Source organism: Papio anubis, chromosome X (genome assembly GCF_008728515.1).
Source record: "Papio anubis isolate 15944 chromosome X, Panubis1.0, whole genome shotgun sequence".
Classification (NCBI taxonomy): Eukaryota; Metazoa; Chordata; class Mammalia; order Primates; family Cercopithecidae; genus Papio; species Papio anubis.
In genome coordinates, this window is record NC_044996.1 from 78,769,672 (window position 1) to 78,788,972 (window position 19,301).

The following is a 19,301-nucleotide window of genomic DNA, read 5'->3' on the forward strand; positions in this document are numbered from 1 at the left end:
GATTTGTAATCCTTGTCAGCTGGCCTGCACTGCTACTGTGGAGAAGTAGCAGGGAGCTGCTGGCTGCCTTTTCAGACATGAAAAGGCCCTGGAGGAGAGCATATGCTCATAAAAATTATGGGATTCCACAGCTTTGAAATCTAATAATCCTGAGTGATCAAACACAGACTGGGCCCTTGGAGTTGCTGGGGAAGGGGCTGGGGGGTGGGGGCGGGGCAGACCTTAGATGGGAGAGCCTGGGGCCCTGCAATGGGACAGAGTAATTAGCCTCAGTGGGAGGAGATGAGGAAACCAGCCTGAGGGTGTCTACACTGAGTCCGAGGAGAAACAATAGCCAAGAGCTGGGTGGTAAACCACCTTCTTCCAACAGGAAACCAGTCACTTCTCTTTGCCCCTGCCCTGCCCAGTGTGTGGCCATTTGGAGATGGACTTTTTTGTACCTCTTGGGTTGCTGGAGGTGGAGGGACAGTAGGTGAAACCAGGTCTCCAAGCCAAGATTGCATGAAGGTCTGGAGTGACTGGGAGACAGAATACCAAAAGTATGTGTCAGTTGCGGGTGAGAGTAATCATGAAGACATGGGGTATGCTAAAAGTTAAACTTTGCTAAACTTTCATTTTTGCTCAGAGCTGGTCCTGCTGACACACTTACGGAAATGGGTTTGGTACACAGTTGTTGAATGAAGTGGGCAAGTCATTTATCCCTCCTAGAGCCAGTTTCTTCATCTGTAAAACCAGGGGTGTAAACTGTATTGGAAGAGTCAATGACATGAGTTCAAGTCTCATCTTGTTGTGTCACTGATGAACTGTGTGAACCTACTGCTGTCTCTTCTACCTCTAGGCCTCAGTCTCTCCACTTAAATTCAATGCAGAGTATGGACAAGGGAGACTTTAAGGTTACTCTCAGCTTTGTCATTCTTACAGGCCTGTCTCCTGCATCATCCTTAATTCCAGGCTCTGTCACTGCCAGGCTGTGTCAGCCAGCCATGTAAGTCCCTTTAGGTTCCCCATAAATAACATAAGGGAGAGGGAAGGAGAACCGAATAGGATTATTGCTAATGCCAGTTTTCAGTATGGCACATTTGTAGCAAGGCTGTGGCCTTGGTGGGGCCTCCAGTCCATCTCAGCAAGTAAGCACATTTTCATTTTGTGAAGTAACCGCTTTTCCACTTCAGAGCTTAAAAATCCAATCTCAAATTGTTGACCAACTCCAAACCCCTATATAGCTCTTTTTCTAATTTCTGCTCTCACAGAGAGCATAGAACCTGGCAGAAATTTGATTTGAAATGAGACTTCAGCTCTGAAGTCAAACTTCCTGCTATTAATCAGGTTAAGACTATTTCTCCCTTGTAGGCAACATACATACCCAAACCGAATTTTTAGATCTGTTTATTTTGTTCCAAACTCCTTGAGGATTTAAATGTCCCATGTCTTGAGCTCTGAAATTTTATTCCTTCTAGATTTAACTGTGGTGCATAAGAGGCTGCATCCTACTCTAAATATTAATACTATGCTGCTTTTGCCAATCAACATTCTCTCCAAAAGCACACAAGCTCACATGTGCACATCCACATGTGTGGAAGAAGTAAATTGATACCCCACCATGTTATGTGACATCTGAATGGGCAGATTTGGGACCTATGAATGTCTTTCCTTCATCTGGAGAGAAGAGGACGACTGCCTGATTCTTAAGAGCTATCTGCACCTTGAGCAACAAAAGAGGTCCTGCAGAATCACCCTCTGGTGACTCAGTGAGAGTGAGGCAGGGAGGAATGGAAGCAGGGGCATTGTTGCTCCAGAATTTTCAGTGGTCTCTCCTGGGAGTTACAGGGCTCCTAGGGCCCAGATTATCCTCTTCCACTACTGTTAGAACTGACAGGATAGGAACTAGGCCCTTTCTAGGGCCCCTTCCTACCCACAGAGCTAAGAACCAGTGAGTTTTCCTTTGGGGAGTTGATAAGAGCTGGACTGGGACCAGCGGAGGGGGCTCAGGACTTTGGCCTTGAATGAAATCATCAGTGGCCAACCATGCCCCAGCTGCCTGTTTGTAACGGAAAATCATGAGTGGGAACTATTGTCTTCTTTGGAGCCCCTCAGGACAACCTCATCCTCCTGGCCCTGGGATGACCCTGGCTTAGGGTGGCAAGTTACTGTTGGCTCCAAGTGACAGCCAGGAATGCTTGGCAAAAATGGTGACAGGGTGGGTGACAGGAACACAATAGACAAAGGCTCAGAGAGGGGAAAAAGAGACACAGAGGCAGAGTGAGGAGAGAGGCTGAGCTCCTAATGAGGTGAGCTGTGCTAACTGAACACAGCCTGGCAGTGCCCTCTGCCCCTAGCCAGGGGCACTGGGAATGTTCTTCAGTAAGATTGTTGCCAGAGCCTGGGCATAAGGAAGCATCAGTCACCTACTTCAGAGGGATCAAAGTGGTTCAGAGTCTACCTTTCATGGCACCTTTAATGCCCTCTAAGCAAAGTGGCATAGGATGCCCAGCATGGGAGACACATTGGGTGGTAAAGGCTAGGATGGCTTCACCTTCCCAAAAGAAATTGTCCAACCCTATGTGCAACTGCTGCCTGTACCTTTTTGGGATCCAGGCTGGGAATTGGGTTTTTTTTTTAAATAGTCCCTTTTCTGGCCTGGCCCAGGTGGAAATATAGACCTGTCATGAAAACTGAGAGATGGGGCTGGTCCACTTCCCCTCCTCCCACCATGGCAGCTCGTGTCATCAGTCCTCCTCCGCCTGCTGAGATGAAAGGAGTTTCTTCACATTTTGCCATGTGTATACAAGAATGGGGAGCTGGGAGGGCATCGAGGTTAATGCCTTGGTCTGTAAAATTTGTAAAAATCAGTGACTGGAACATGGAACACTGTGGTGTTTAAGGTTTCTTCCCTATATATTATTCTACTCTTCCAGTGTGGGATTATATAGCTTGAGCCAAAAAGTGAGATGTGGCTCAGCCTGAGATGAGTGGGACTGATGCTAGTGTTAGGAGTAGACTGGGCCAAGGTAAGGTTGATTGGCCCAAGTTCCGGGTCTCTCCTTTCTCCAAGCACCCATGTGGCTATGACAGTCATACAAAGAAATAGAGGGGAAAGAGTATGGAGAGAAGTCAGTAGAGGAAAAAAAAAGAAGGAAGGGAAGAGGGGAGCAGACTGTTAACGAACCAAACGATAAGGGCGCTGCCTGTACCCAGTTCTTGGAAGCCACAGCCATCAGCAACTCTAAGGCTAACCAAGGCTACTTGTCTCATTTTACCTCCCTGCCCCTCTACCCAGTGGCTCCCAAATATGGATGGCAATGACCTCCTCAGCAAACAGAGACTTGGGCCTACCCTATTAAGCTCCTGGGGACATGGTAGCACCTTTGGCAGTTGATTATAGTGGGTGACTAACAAGCTGGGGCCAGGAGGTCCCATCCTCCTCCTCCTCCAGGGCTTAGAAAGTATATGGAGAGATTCCAAAGGCCAGGGGGTGACCCCAAGCTTTCCCAGATCCTGGGAGGAGAAAAGACCTGGCAAATTTAAAGGCATTCTGGGGAGAATTTAGTTAATGAGTTTGGAACATCTGGAGCTTTGGCTCCAAGGAGATTGTCAGGTGGCTGAAATGCTGTGTGCGCAGGTCTGGGAACAAGTGTGCTGGTGGCAAAAATGTAAATGCTGAGCAGGGTGGGATGAAGGGGAAGAGCTGGGAAAGAGCACACAACGGCAAGAAAGGCATTAGATTGGTTCCTCAGGATTGGGGGAGCCTGGCAGTAGCTCCCCATTGGGGTCTGGATCAGGGGCCAACATCTTATCCTTGCTGGAATCTCTCTGCTCTTTCTTGAACATCCTTTGATGCATCAGAGGGACGAAGAAGAGGATTACAGCCCCGATGATGGGGGGCACACCGGCAAAGTAGAAGGCCACATGGTAGTCCCCAAAACAGTTTCGGAGCAGGCCTGAAACAGTCAAGAGAGACAAGTCAAGCTCAGCTTTGCCCTACTGTCCAAAGGTGCTCTCAGCCCCTTCTAGGGGCCCTCACAGTGCCTATCCAGATAATCTTGTCCTGTATTGCCTTGACTCAGGAGCTCCCTCAACTTCAAGGGCAGGTGACTCCTCCCGAAGGCACTGGGGCTGCAGGCCCTTGAGTGAATGCTCATTATGAAAGGAGCTAATGAAGCTTCTCTTAAAGTTTCTCCATTTATGACTTTCATCAATCTAAGTTCTAGTCACACCTACTTACAGAGTTAGGAGGAAATCTAGTTTAAAAGAACTCCACAGAAGATGGCCAAGTATTGTCTTGGTCCACAGTGATATTTCCCAGCCCCGTACCCCCGCCCACCCAACAAATGGTTCCTGTGGTACATTTCAGATGAGTTCTTATTTTCCTTTTCTCTGAAGTGACCCTTCTCTGAAGTTCCATTTGTCCTAGCAAGAGGCTATATGTGTTCCTTTCAGTTACATATATGGTTATGCCCTCTGGTTTTCTCCAAGCTGCCAAACCAAGGATATGTTTGACATGAGATGCAAGGCCTTCCCTACTCATTTCCAGAAGCTAATGTGTGGTACCTCATAGTACCTCAGAGCCCAGAAACAGTATTCAGGAAAGGCAAAAAGGCCCTTGGCCTTTTGCTTACTCAGGAGTTAAGCAAATTGGAAAGAAATGTGGATTCTGGGGCACTGTTTGGATCAGGAGGTGAGTAGAGGCCCCCTTCCCCCAACGGGTAGTGTGGCTGTTGCCCGGGAGCCTGAGTGAAAGCTTTTGCCACTGTCAAACAGTGCCCTCATATCACCTTGCACATAATTTGTGTTCGAAGAATATTTGTTGAATTAACCCACCTCACCAGCCTAGGAGAAGCTAATGCATGAATCAATGTTTGCAATAAATCCTATAGAAAAGAAACAGAGTTGCCAGGCACAGTGGCTCACACCTGTAATCCCAGCACTTTGGGAGGCCAAGGTGGGTGGATCACGAGGTCAGGAGATCGAGACCATCCTGGCTAACACAGTGAAACCCCGTCTCTACTAAAAATACAAAAAATTAGCTGGGCGTGGTGGCACGCACCTGTACTCCCAGCTACTCGGGAGACTGAGGCAGGAGAATCGCTTGAACCTGGGAGGCAGAGGTTGCAATGAGCCAAGATAGCTGAGATCGCACCACTGCACTCCAGCCTGGTGACAGAGCAAGACTCTGTCTCAAAAAAAAAAAAAAAAAAAAGGAAAAGAAATGGAGTTCTCTTGTCATTGGTTTTCTGTTCCCTGTTCCCTGAGATACCAACAGTGCCCTTCTGGGAAAATGAAGGGAGAAACCAGGAGTGCTGAAAGATGGCAAGTCAACACTTCCTGCTGAAGGTGAGCCTCACTGGCTTAATTCTGGTGTGTTACTTTAATCAAATATCTTCTATAGGCTCAGTTCAGAAGCCAGCAGAGGAGGAGGAGGATGTCCCTAGGTTTTAATAAAACCAGAGATTGCTTTCTCTTCTTTTCCTACCCAACCTTGCAAATAATCACATGCCTGTGGAGAGAGTGAGAGGATACTAGATCAGTGGAATCGTCGGAAGGCCAAACTCATTTTTCTCTCCATCCCCCTGGAAGGATCCATGCTGTCTGAGATAAAACCCTATTGAAACAGATATACCGCCATGGAAAATTCATCCCTCAGAATGGATCCGTGCATGTGTTTAATCTCTTCCACCAGTAGTGATAAGGGGTTTCATGCACTCTGACAAAGCTGTTTAAATAGAGGATAAGAGGAAAAGGGGCCTGAAGAGGTGCTCAGGAGAGCCAGTATCCAGGGAAAACAAGACTCCCTAATTCATGCCCTCCCTGGAATATCAGTCTCACCTGCAATGGGGGGCCCAGCAATCATTGGCAGGGCCATCATGCCCAGGAGGTAGCCAATGGCCTGTGAGGCCTGCATTGGGCCCACCAGCTCAAATGCAATGGGGGCCATTATGGTGATGAAGAAGCCATCGCAAAGGCCCAGGAAAAGACAGACGACGATAAGGCCCCCGAAGTCCCGGCACAGGGGAATCATCATGGACATCAGGCCCAGGAGCAGGAAGGAAAGGACCTGGAGAAACAAGGGCCTGAGGTCACGTGCTGGCCAGCCAAGACCACATAGCATCACATCTCCTTTCTCAAGTCTTCATTTCTTCCATCTATACAATGGGGTGATGGGAGGGAGAGGGTGTCAACAGAGAGAGCAGTTGGACTGAATAGTTAGGCCCTTTCTAAGTCTTGCACTGAGGGATTCAAAGTCCAAGAAAGGCCCTACTTAACTGTGATTCTGTCGGGATTAAAAAAAAAAAAAAAGTTGGGGGATACTTGGCTCCTGGCCTCAAGAAGTTTGTCTTTGCACTAGACCCTAAGATAAAAGGAATTGTTGTTTCTGCTTTCTGAGCCTGTATTTGGCTTACCCAGGGATCAGGGTCTGGGATCAGGCCATACTGGTGTTCTCAGATCCAAGTAAAGTATGGAAAGAGGGAAGGGAGGGCATGAGGATGGCTTGCATGATGATCAGATGGGGTTGTAAGTGGAAGGCACAGCTTCTTGAAATGGGGAAGGAGCCAGTGCCCATTTTTGTGGGGGCTGATTTTATAAAATAGCTTGGCATAAAGGAAACTATTGGGACGTTCACCCAGGTTCCTATGCTTTAGGACATGGACTGCACTGCCTAGCTCAGACCTCTCAGACACATGGCTCTGGGGGCCTCTGGGCAACTGGACACCCTGAGAAGGCAAAAAAAGGAACCTTGTACGGGAACCAAGCCACTGGGAAGGTGTGTGTCTAGGGAGAATGAAGCCAGCCCAGGAACACTGACTAGCCACTGGGCTTTCTTTGGGCTAAGCAAAATGACTCCAAAATGAAAAAACTGCCTTTCCAGAGGTTTTTTTTTTTTTTTTCCTTCTCCACAGAGAAAAGGGCCACTGCAAACACAGCTGGTCTTCATTTGCAACCTGTGTTGGCCAGCTAGACTGAAGACCTGGGCTGCAGGCAGAGAAAAGAACCCCGCCCCCATCCCGCTGCTGCCAACCCCCTGCAGCCAGTAGAGCCAGGTCAGAGCCAGGTCATCCCAGGGTCAGGGCTAAGATCTGATCTCTTTATCAAGGCCTTAATAGGCCCAAGGATTTTCCAGTAGTTCACACCAGCAAGCCAACTTAGCCAAGAACATACGGAAGGAGTGGGGGACATGGCTATTTGGTGCCCTAAAGATTTTCTATGTTGTTGCTGGCAGTGGGTTTGTTAGGTTGATCAGTTGGTTTTTGGAGAGGATAATGCCATCTGAGGACATCTTTTTGTTGGGAGACTTTGAACTTTGCCCAGGCAGTTTTGAGGTAGCTAGGCAGAAGCTAGGAATAAGAACCCCAGTACCTGAGCTTCTCCTTTAAGAGATTCACACGCAACAATAAGATAAAACCAGACACACCTATCAATAAAGCCCATTATGGAAATTGAAAGTTAATACCATTATATAACACAAAGAACCCTATTAACTGATTTTAATCAGGTCTAAGTATTACCTATTGTATCTAGCTGTCTGTTAAACATCCTCCATGAGGCTTTGCCAAGGTTCAGAAATTTGAAATCCCTCTTGGACGTGAGAAACAGGCCTCAAGAATTGGCACAAAGTGAGGCTGTCCTGCAGCCTGTCACTATTTCCTTTCCAGCAGACTGTCCAGGGGCTTGATGCCAGAGACATGTGCCTGTCTTTACCAACAGTAGGAGCCACAGAGTCTAGTAGATAGCTCTTCAGAACCTGAAGGTGTGTACACTCCTTTCCTCCCCCAGGCCTGTACTCCTGCATTACATGCAGGGAGAGAGGGAGGTAAATTCCTGTGATGGAGTATCTTAACAAACTCAAGAGAAAGAAGTTCATCCATTGTCTTGTGCTCTTGGCCCAAGACACTGAATTTGTAAAATGAGGAAGTTGAACTACTAGTTGATGAAGATACGTTTCAGCTATAATGTTCTAGGATTATTTTATATTATTGTAAGTGGTAAAACTCAGTGAAGTAAGAGTAAGGAAAAGGGGCAGGAGCAGTGGGTGGGTGGTCAGCAGAGGCACTGGGTCCTAAGCCTATCTTGGCCTCTAACTGGCTAATGCCTCCCTGTCCCTTGGAACTCCAACTGTGTAACAGAAAGCAAAAGCTGCTGAGGCTCTACCTTTCTCCTAGGGACTGTGATAAGAATCACATGAGTTATATGACTAGGCAGGGGCTGCTGTCTCTTCTCAAGATAAAGCCCTGGCCCAATGCCAGATTACCCTGATTTCCAGAACTCTTTGGCATCTTGGAGCTGCTAATACTGGCAGGGAAGACTCACAGGGGTGTCATGTGGGTGAGGCTGGGAAAGCCACACATACTACTATGCAAATAGCTACCCAGATAAAGCACGTGCTGATATTTGCACAGGAATTCAAAATTTCAATTGGTTTATCTCAATCACAAGATTATCTCTTGGTTTGACTTAGTCAAGTCACTTATCTCTGAGACTTGGCTCTGCCATCACTTAGGGCAAGGTAGAATATAAGAAGTGTGTTGCATAGGAGTTCAGCTCTGCTACTACTGTCTGCGTGAGCCTTTCCCTCTGTTTCTCCACCATTGTAATGAGGTTGGATTGGATGGACCTTAAAAGCAACCCTGCCTCTGACAAAGCAGATTTACCAACTCTTGCAATCTAACAGCAAAAAAAGTTAAGGAAAAGTTAATCATATTTTCATCCAAGATATTTGAGGGTACTTAGGAGAGCACTTGGGGCTATCAGAGACAGAGAAATCACCACTGTGAGTGTAGCCAGGACCCCTTGCAAGTGCTTTTAGGGCTTTCCCAGGAGATAAACGAGTCAGAACTCAATCACCTTCCTGATAGATTATTTGTGACTACTTGATTTTGGGGGCTATCTTTGCCCCTTCACAGGGTTCTGCACTTGAGTACGTCTTCATAAACCCACCTGCAGGATCATAAGTCAGGTAAGAAAGGCAATACTGCTGCCAGGTAGACAAAGACTGACAGCCTGAACAGTGGCCTGTATTCAGACCGGACCAGAGCCTAGTTCACACAGAAAATAGCCTTGGAGCATGGAGAGCCATTATTAATAAAATCTTCCTTTACATGTGTTCTAATAGGTTCCATATACACTGCTCTCACAGAATCCTCACTCAATCTTGGTAAAAGAGGCAGAACGAGGATGATTTTCTTTGTTTAAAAGCAGGTGAAATTTGATTGACTTTCCCATGCTACACAACAAGCTACCATTCTATACCAAAGGCTGTGGATAACCTTGCATTTGTGGCAGGCTGTTTCTCCTCACAGTGGACAGGTGGTCACACTCACCTGCAAGTAGATCTTCTTAAGTCCAGGGATGGAGTCACTGATGTGGCCTGACACAAGACGCCCAAGGCCTGAGGTAGCCCCAATACACACCAAGAGCACCCAGGTCTCCTTGATTTCTGAGAACTCCTCTTCCACGTACTTCATCTGAAAAGCATAGCACAAGGACCCCCAGAAACAGGAGGAGAAAGAGGAGCTGACTGGTTAACTGTAGGCGTATCCAGAATCCTCTACTGGTTACTTTCCTGGAGCAGGACAGAAACCCCCTCTCCTGTAGCCCTACCTCCATGACAAGCTCTCTGGTTGCTTATCCCTTGGTTCTCTGGATTCTGGACTTCTGAGCAACAGCTGAGGAGGGTGGGTACATCCACGCCCCTTCTAAGCCCCAGCAGGACAGAAAATAGCCTAAATGATTGAGAAAATCCAAGGGTTTCTCTACCATCTCCCCATTCCCTTACCCCAAACTGACAGCCTAAGGCAACATCAAATCACCAAGGGAGAAGAATCCACCAGCTTCCAGGCAACTCTTCCAAAGTGTGTTTTAAGAAACATGAAGCCTGTGGAGGATAACAGCTGGACTACAACCAACAGTTCTGTAGCTGCATAAGTTTGGTGGATGGTTAGTTAAACAAAGCTGAATGGGTTTCTTTCCTACAAATTTTTTTTAGTCCCTTTAAGGGATTACTACACATTATGAAGTTAGAGAGATCCAGTATATGTTACTTCCTAAACAAAATCATTTGACCACAAAGACCAGCATTCCACAGAATCCTGTCTTGGGTCACCCAGGCCGGTCTCCTGCATCCTGGCAATGCGTATCTCCTCAAAATCTATCTAAATTTTTACTGTGGGAGAAGCCATGGTCCATGGGCTTCCCCCTGTGGAATTGCCCCCATTTTCCACTAAGGTCTTCCCTCAGCCTCTCTTTTTCCCTCTCTGGATCTCTCCAACCAATATTTTGTTTATTTTCCCAAAGGTCCCAGCTCTGCCCTTTCAATGTCTCCCACCCCCACCCTCTGGAATCTAGGCAGGTTGAGGGTAGCTTCTTGGGGCCAGGTGGGGTGGGCCCACCCTGGTATTCCTCACCAGGTGTACATAGGGAACAAAGTAGCCAAGGGCAGCAGCAGCAATCCCGAAGGCCCAGATGCGGTAAGTGCGTTGGCGGAACACTCGCATGTTGAAGTACTTCCTGAGCTGAGCCAGAAAGCGCTGGTGCAGGGTGCGGACACCTCTCTTGCTTGGGGTGTCCTGGGAGCTGGGCAGGAGGGGCCGGTAGGTGAGTGAAAGCAGCATAAGAACAAACATGAAGGTACTCAGCACCTGGAAGGTTTGGGCCAGCTTGATCTTATCCCCCAGCATTCTGATGAGGAAGGGGAAGGACATGGAGAAAATGCTACTCCCAGCAGACACCACACCATTGGCCAGACCCAGGCGGCGTTGAAAGTAGTGGCCCAGGATGACGAGCGATGGCTGAAAGGCGAAGGAACAGCCACAACCAAAGAGAATCCCGTAGGTGAAGTAGCGCAGGCTTAGGGAGCTGTGGGAGAAACACCAAGAGCTGTCCTCAGCAGCCTGACCAGCAATCTACCTGCCCTCCCCTGTCAGCTTCCTGAGACTTCCATTCCTCCACCTTTTTTCTGCTTCCACATCGGTCGGAGACGGAGTCTCGCTCTGTCGCCCAGGCTGGAGTGCAGTGGCCGGGTCTCAGCTCACTGCAAGCTCTGCCTCCCGGGTTTATGCCATTCTCCTGCCTCAGCCTCCCAAGTAGCTGGGACTACAGGCGCCCGCCACATCGCCCAGCTAGTTTTTTTTTTTTTGTATTTTTTTAGTAGAGACGGGGTTTCACTGTATTAGCCAGGATGGTCTCGATCTCCTGACCTCGTGATCCGCCCGTCTCGGCCTCCCAAAGTGCTGGGATTGAGCCACCGCGCCCGGCCTCATTCCTCCACCCTTAACCCACAGCCCCACTTGCCACTGACCCTCAGAGCAGACAAAGAAGAGGGCCTTCTGATCCCTGTGTTGCAGATGGGGAAGCAGAGGCTCAGAGAGGTAAAATAATTGGCCCAAGGTAACGTAACTGGGAATCAGCAAAACTTGGACTTGAATCCAGGTCTGTGTGACTCTAGCATGACTCACAGCACCCCATCAAAGAGGACTGTTCAAAGGAAAGCCAGAACTAGCCCATATAAAAGCTGGATGAGGGGCTACAGGGAGTCATTGTCTTAGAGAGAATAGTCTCACTTTACTATTGGTGGTGGCCAAAGCTTTATCCCAGGTAGCAACAAAGGTCTGCAAGAAGTCAAAATCCTGGAAGATTGAAACCTTCCATGGGACTCTTCAGTGTCTTTCTCCATGCTAAGGCCATTAATATTTCAGAGAATGGCTGATGATCTTCTGAGACATACGCTCTCCTCAACCGTGCCGAAGGTCTGCATATCCCAAGACCCTTTACACTAGGCCCTGGATGATCTCCGTGGGGATCATTCGGTAGGAGTCTCTTTAACTTTTAGAGTCCTGCCTTTGTTTCTGGATATGGTTTAGATTTGTTCCCTAGAGTAGCCTGGCTCCTTGACAGGAAGTGGAGCCTCAAAGAATTTGTGGGCCTGGCCAAGTAAGACAGGTCCTGGCTTAAAACTCATAGGCCGGCCGGGCGCGGTGGCTCACGCCTGTAATCCCAGCACTTTGGGAGGCCGAGGCGGGCGGATCACAAGGTCAGGAGATCGAGACCACAGTGAAACCCGGTCTCTACTAAAAATACAAAAAATTAGCCAGGCGCGGTGGTGGGCGCCTGTAGTCCCAGCTACTTGGGAGGCTGAGGCAGGAGAATGGCGTGAACCCGGGAGGCGGAGCTTGCAGTGAGCTGAGATCCGGCCACTGCACTCCAGCCTGGGCGACAGAGCGAGACTCCGTCTCAAAAAAAAAAAAAAAAAAAAAAAACTCATAGGCCCTGCTGTGGCCATAAGCCTCTGAAACATAAAGTAAAGGGTCAGAAAGGGAAAGGCAATAGGAAGGTCAGCTTGGCCAGCCATATGCCCCCAGATAATATTGGCACAACTTAGTAAAGAATTTTGTTTTCTTTTTGATGCCTCAATATATTTTGCAATAGTTCTTATCTGGCCACTAAATTACCTAATACTCTTCTTGGTCAGGCGGTTCTTCTCTGGAGATAGACCCAGTCCTCATACTAAAGGACTGGGCCTAAGCTACAGAGAAGATGTGGTGCTAGCACCTATGATTCTAAGTTAGCTATCATTATTGCTTTCCATCTGCTGGTATTCACTGGACATGAGCAAGGATTTGGTTTTGAAAGAGTTGTCTCTGCTTGGAACACATAGCTAAGCCAACTGCTCCTCTTCTGTCAGGTTCCTTTGGGCCTGTACCCATTAGATTGTAAGTACCCTATGGGATTGGCCTGGCTTGGGGGCCTTATCCAAGGGGCCTTGTGTTAGACCTTCAGGGAAGGGGCCAGTGGGGGCAAAACATAGGATTTGGTTTAGGGTGCTGTGTGGTGGATCTACTTCTAGCTGGGCCCCAGGACTGGAGACCCATTGTTTGGGTTTTCCAAAGCCCCACCAGCCCTGTCTGCATCCTGCCCCATTCCATGTCATTCGGAGGAACTCAGAGCCCTGAGTGAGACAACAGGAAGGATGATTTGGAGCTCTAACCATGAGCAGAACCATTTTTCCACTGGATGTGAAGCCATCCAGAAAGTTTCTTGGCTCTGAAGATCCTCTTACAGAAAGAACAAAGCGGGTAGAGAAGAAGGTTAGGGGCTGGAGAATAGAACGCCTACTCCAATGTGCCTACAGAAGCGTGCCAGAAGAAAACACCACATCTGAGCTCCTTCCCCTCCTGTAATTGAGCCCATGTGGATTGGAAGGGAAATGGGATCCATATGTTGCTAATTCGTTTACACTTTGCTCTGTTTGGTCTTAAAAAACAGACGTTTGCTGTGTAGTGCTGAGACTGGAGCTGCTTCTGAAGCCTAGCTCCTCCCCACAAGGAGCCAGGCACCAGCTTGCTGGGGGTGAATGAGGCTGACCACCAGAGGGGTTCTGAAAAGGTTTGGAGCTGCTGCCCTGGGAGTGCTGAGTAGTTTCCAGGCAGGACATGGATTTTCCCTTTTCTGTCCCAGTTGGATGGGACGAAGCCAAGAAATGACTGCAGACCAAATCCAAGCTCTGCTGGAGGGTAGGCTGGGCAGCTGGAAATGCTCAAGTCATAAAGAAAGTTGGCTTATCTCACAGGGCCCAGTTAAGGCAAAACACAATTATCATTCTCTACTGTGAGTGGAACCTTAGGCCTAGAGAGCCATGGTGCTTTTCTGGGTAACTCAGCTCAGAAAGCACGTCTCTGACAAGTTAGCTCTGACCTCATCCTAGACATGTCACCATGGCCATTTCTCATTTCCATGTTTCCAGGCTGGCATTCCCCTAAAATGGCCCAGGCAGATTGGAAGTAGGAGGTGCCATAACTTCTAAAGTGTCTTTAGCAGAAAGTCAACAGAGTTCTTTAGGAATTCCGTATTCCTCAGGCTGTGGTATAGGGTATTTATTTTCCCTTACCCTACACACATTATTCTTCAGGCTGGCAGAAAAGAAAGCAGAAAATGAACCTAGAGCCTGCTTCTCACCTGACACTGCCAAGTTCTGCCAGTGGAACCAGTGGGACTAGGGTTTCCATTTAGCCCAGGCCTAGCTGGGTAGCTGGGTTCTGGGTTTGTATCTCAGTGAGGGATATTGCTAATCATCCTTCTGATGCCCATGATGTAAATCATTGTCTGTCCCAAATCATCCATATGTCAGCAGCCTGAGCTATCTGGAAAAGAGTCAGAAATGCTAAACATCCTTGGGCTCAGTTGACCTCTTTTTCAGCATAAGATTCCTTTGGGAATCCTGTGCTAGGTGTTCACATGGGCTCACTTGAGAAGCTCAGTCTTGGGATGGAAAGTGAGGTCGTGAGATGTGTGGCACACTGAAGGGGAATCAAATAGCAGAGTTGAAAGAGACGTAAAAAGACCATATGGTCAAATCCCCTCATGTTACAGATGTAGAAATTGAGGCACAGAGAGAGCAATGGTACTCATCAGTTGTTCTATTGCCATTCAGTGGCCAAAACTGGACTTGGGCCCAGCTCTATGAACTATCAGGCTTAGAGTACTCTTACCACTTTGGAACTCTTGGGTCCTCTCTGGGGATACTTCCTACCAATGTGTCCTGGGGAACCTACCTAAATGAGTTCACTGGATTCTAAATCCAGGGTGCAGGATCTTTTAGGGCCCTACATGGCCACGGCCACGGGATTCTGCAGTGAGAAAAGTAACCCTAGCTAAAGCCCAGAAAAAAACAACCCTCAGCCTTGGGGAAATAACCACCAACTCCTAGCCTTACCTGGTGAAGGAGCTGGTATGGAGGCCAATGAAAGCAACGGCAGCCCCCGCGGTTGCTGTGATTCGGCAGCCCAAACGGTCAGTGAATATACTCACAATGGGAGAACAGAAGAAGATCATACCCATCGCAAGGGCTCCTACCCATGCTGCAGAGAAAACAAGCACAAAGACACTTTAGCTTAGTGTAGTGCCTAGTGGTACTGCTGGTATCTCAGCTCTTCTTCTCTGGCCTTTCACAGGGGGCATTGCATTGGTCTGCATTGCCAGCTTGCTAGTCCCCAATGATCAGAGAGTTTTGCAAGAAGAGACTAGATACGAAACAGGGGATTCTATCACTGGGGTAAGATTTGGACTAGTCGATATTTCAGGCCTTTCTGGGGATGCTAAGCCAGATCTATAGCCTTAGGTTCTAAGCCACTTGGCTTCATGGGCAAAAAACATTGGGGTTAAGCTTTCAGGAGCTAAGGTCAGGCTTGTCTCCCGCATTAGAACAACCCTGTGAAGATGATAAGACTAAGGAGCAGAGAAGGCCACAGACAAAAGCCTCCTGGAATTGTACTAGGATACAAGGCAGGTTCATGGGCCACCTAAAGATTTCTAAGGCCACTGTGCAAGAGAGTCATGTAACCCTCAAGCTGAAATCCGTCATCAGAGCCCATGTTTGGCAAATTCCTGACTTCAAACTCAAGAAGATGTTATCCTGTTTCTAAAGGCTCTTAAGTGTCTATAACAATCCTCACTAAGGAGAAAGGAACTTGCCCTTTTACTTAGATTCTTCCAGTCCGTTTCCCTTTGCTCAGCCCTCAGAAGGAAAGTTCAAGCTTTTTTTTTTTTTTTTTTTTTTTTTTTTGTCTGAAGGCTGTTATCAAGTGTCATCTTGAGCCTCTCTTTTCTCCGCCAAATAATCTTAGTTCCCTTAACTTTTCCTCTTAGCTTTAATTTCTAACTCTGAAATTAATTTCAGAACTCTCCTTTGAACACTTCCAACTCTTCATCATCATCCTCAAAGAGCATTCATTGAGTGACACATGAGCTAGGCACTGGGCCAACTTCTGGCTGTCTCCAATTGTGGAGCCCCAGTGGGCCAAAGGAAGTCAGTCTGGGGCTAGTCAACTGGCTGTGTCTCTTACCTCAGTGCCAAATAGGTTGCTCAGCTTCCCATTGGGAATCTTTACTTTGTTGGAGCCCTACCCTGAGCCCTCTCTGCCTGGCTTCAAAAGTACTAGCCTGGGACAGCAGGAGACCTTAACTTTTTATCACAATTTCACCTTTTACCTTGCCATTTCATCTCCTATCAGCTGTGAGATCTTGAGAAGTCACACAGCATTTCTCTAATCCTCAGTTTTCTCATCTGAAATGGAGATTAAAATTTCTGCTTGCACCTGCCTCAAACATTTCTTTTTCTTTTTTTCTTTTTTTGAGACGTTGTCTCGCTTTGTTGCCCAGGCTGGAGTGCAGAGGCCCAATCTCTGCTCACTGCAAGGTCCGCCTCCTGGGTTCTTGCCATTCTCCTGCCTCAGCTTCCTGAGTAGCTGGGGCTACAGGCGCCCGCCACCACCCCCGGCTAATTTTTTTTTTTTTTTTTGTATTTTTAGTAGAGACAGGGTTTCACCGTGTTGGCCAGGATGGTCTCAATATTCTGACCTCGTGATCTGCTGAAGATCAGGGCCGGGTGCGGTGGCTCACGCCTGTAATCCCAGAACTTTGGGAGGCCAGGGCAGGCGGATCACGAGGTCAGGAGATCAAGACCATCCTGGCTAACACAGTGAAACCCCATCTCTACTCAAAATATAAAAAATTAGCTGGGTGTGGTGGCGGGTGCCTGTAGTTCCAGCTACTCAGGAGGCTGAGGCAGGAGAATCGCCTGAACCCAGGAAGCGGAGCTTGCAGTGAGCCGAGATCACGCCACTGCACTCCAGCCTGGGTGTCAAATATAATTATATGTATAAGAGAACTTAATAAATATCAATAATCACATCATGTTTAAAAATCAATGCAAAATGGATCATAGACTTAATGTAAAACTTAAAACTATAAAACTTCTAGAAGAACATATAGGAGAAAAATCTTCCTGGCCTTTGGTTAGGCAAAGATTTTGTAGATATTCACAAAAAGTATGATCCATAAAAGAAAATATTTGATATATTAGACTTGATCAAAATTGAAAACTTCTGCTTTTCAAAAATAGTTATGAAAATGAAAAGGCAAGCCACAGACGGAAAAATTTTGCAGCACACAAAATCTGACAATAGGCTGGTATCCACCATACAAGAGTGAGTTGAGTCTCACAACTCAATAATAAAGCAAACAATCTAACTTAAAATATGGGCAAAAGAACAGAGATTACACAATTACACATGTGCACATACATTTATGATATGAATAGTAATTAAGCATATAAAAAGATGCTCAACATCACTAATCAGTTGAGAAACACATATTAAAACCACAATGAGACAGCCCTTACCAAGAAAGGGTTTTTTCTTTTCTTTTTCTTTTTTTTTTTTTTTAGACAGAGTAAAACTCTGTCTCCAGGCTGAAGTGCAGAGGCACAATCTTGGTTCACTGCCACCTCTGCCTCCCAGGTTCAAGCAATTCTCGTGCCTCAGCCTCCTGGGTAGCTGGAATTACAGACTCACGCCACCATGCCTAACTAATTTTTTGTATTTTTAGTAGAGACGGGGTTTCACCATGATGGCCAAGCTGGTCTCAAACTCCTGGCCTCAAGTGATCCACCTGCCTCAGTCTCCAAAAATGCTGGGATTATAGGCGTAAGCCATGGTGCCCAGCAAAGAAAGGCTTTTAAAAAATGATAATACCTAGTACTGGGGAGGATATGGAGGTACTGGAAATGTAATACGCTGCTGGTGGCAATGCAAAACGGTACTCACTTTGGAAAACAGGTTGGCAGCTTCCTGTGAAGTTAGGCATACATTTACCATGATCCTGAAAACCCACTGCCAGATATTAGCTCAAGATGAATGAAAACTTATGTTCACACGAAAACCTGTACCTAGATGGTTACACTAGCTTGTTTTCATAATTGCCCAAATCTGGAAACAACCCAAATGTACTTCAACTGGTGAATGGATAAACAAATGAATACACATTAATACAATGGAATACAACACAGCAATAGACAGGAATGAACTACTGAAACTTGAACAATCTCAAAGGCGTTATGCTAAGTAAATGAAGCCAGACTCAAATTATTCCTTCCACTTACAGGAAATTCTGGAAAAGACAAAATTATGGGGACAGAAAAACAAATCAGTAGGTGCCAGGAAGAGGGATGAGGGAGACAATTAACTACAGAAGGGCCAGAAGAAACTTTTTGGGGGTAATGAAAATGTTATCAAGTTTCATCTTGAGTCTCTCTTTCCTAAGCTTTATATGTTATATATCTTGATTATGGTGGTGGTATTCTTTTGTCAAAATTCACAGAACTGAGCATATACAAAGGGTGAATATTACCATATGTAATTATATCTCAATAAATCTGATGTTATTTTTAAAGGCAGGGAGAAGGCAGGAAAGCAGAAAGTGCCAGTGCAAGATCTCATTTATGAGATATGTATCTTTATTCTGGCCAGAGTAAAAAAGTAGCTCAGTTGTATTGTCAAAGAGAAAAAAATAATTAAATTTAGCAAATCATTTTACTGACATTTTATAACTAGAACTCACTATTACTTGGCTCTTCTGAATGTGTATGATAGAATGAAAACTGATGATTATTCTTATAAGGAATTTTTTGTACAGTCAAAGAAAGTTTAAATTATGTTTGATATAGCTTTTAAAAATTAATCTGTTTGATTAAAAAAAAAACATTTTAAGTTGTGAAATAATTATAGATTCACAGGAAATAGCCAAGATAGTCCAGAGCGGTGCCTTGAACTCTTCACCGACTTTCCCTTTATGTAACTATAGTATGATATCAAAACCAGAAAATTGGGAGTGGCACAATATGTGCATATAGTTCTATATCATTTAATCATGGGTAGATTCCTGAAACCACCATTGTAATAAAGATACAGAACTATTCCATCACCACAAAGATCTCCTTTGTGTTACAGTCACACTCAGCCCACTTCCCCACCACCCATAACTCCTAGCAATCATGAATTTGAAGAAAGTTATATAAATGGAATCATACAATGTGTAGCCTTTTGAAATTGACTTTCTTTTTTTTACCCAGCATAATTCCCTGGAAATACATATTTGAAGTGAGTTTCTTGTAGACAACATATAGCTGTGTCACGATTTTTTTTTTCTATCCACTCTGCCAATCTCTGTCTTTGAACTGATACATATAGATCATTTACATTTGATGTACTCATTGATACATTAGGGCAATTTTATTTTTGTTTCCTGTTTGTTTTCTGTTTTTACTTTCTCTGTTTTCTTTTATCCTGCCTGCCTGTGGGTTACTTTAAAAGTTTTTAGAATTCCACTTTCTTTATTGTGCTTTTAAGTGTATACCTTTTTTAGTGGCCACTGAAAAATGTACTCAAAGAAATCACATTATATGTATATAATGGTATCACATCATATGTATCCGTTATTGGTGTCGACATTTTACTAGTTTTTTTTTTTTTTTTTTT

The 19,301-nt window shown here is 46.1% G+C and overlaps 1 protein-coding gene across 1 annotated transcript in view; it reads right to left on the reverse strand.

Annotated features, from left to right (window-relative positions):
* Positions 1-1,371: 1,371 nt before the first annotated feature.
* The window catches only part of SLC16A2 (solute carrier family 16 member 2), a 101,762-nt gene continuing 83,832 nt past the window's right edge, over positions 1,372-19,301 (reverse strand). The window contains exons 2-6 of the mRNA XM_003917894.5: positions 14,702-14,846; positions 10,398-10,848; positions 9,315-9,458; positions 5,824-6,052; positions 1,372-3,938 (exon numbers count right to left, since the gene is read on the reverse strand). Of these exons, the coding sequence (XP_003917943.2) occupies positions 3,718-3,938; positions 5,824-6,052; positions 9,315-9,458; positions 10,398-10,848; positions 14,702-14,846 (1,190 nt within the window). The 3' untranslated portion in view covers positions 1,372-3,717. The remainder of the gene's footprint in view (positions 3,939-5,823; positions 6,053-9,314; positions 9,459-10,397; positions 10,849-14,701; positions 14,847-19,301) is intronic.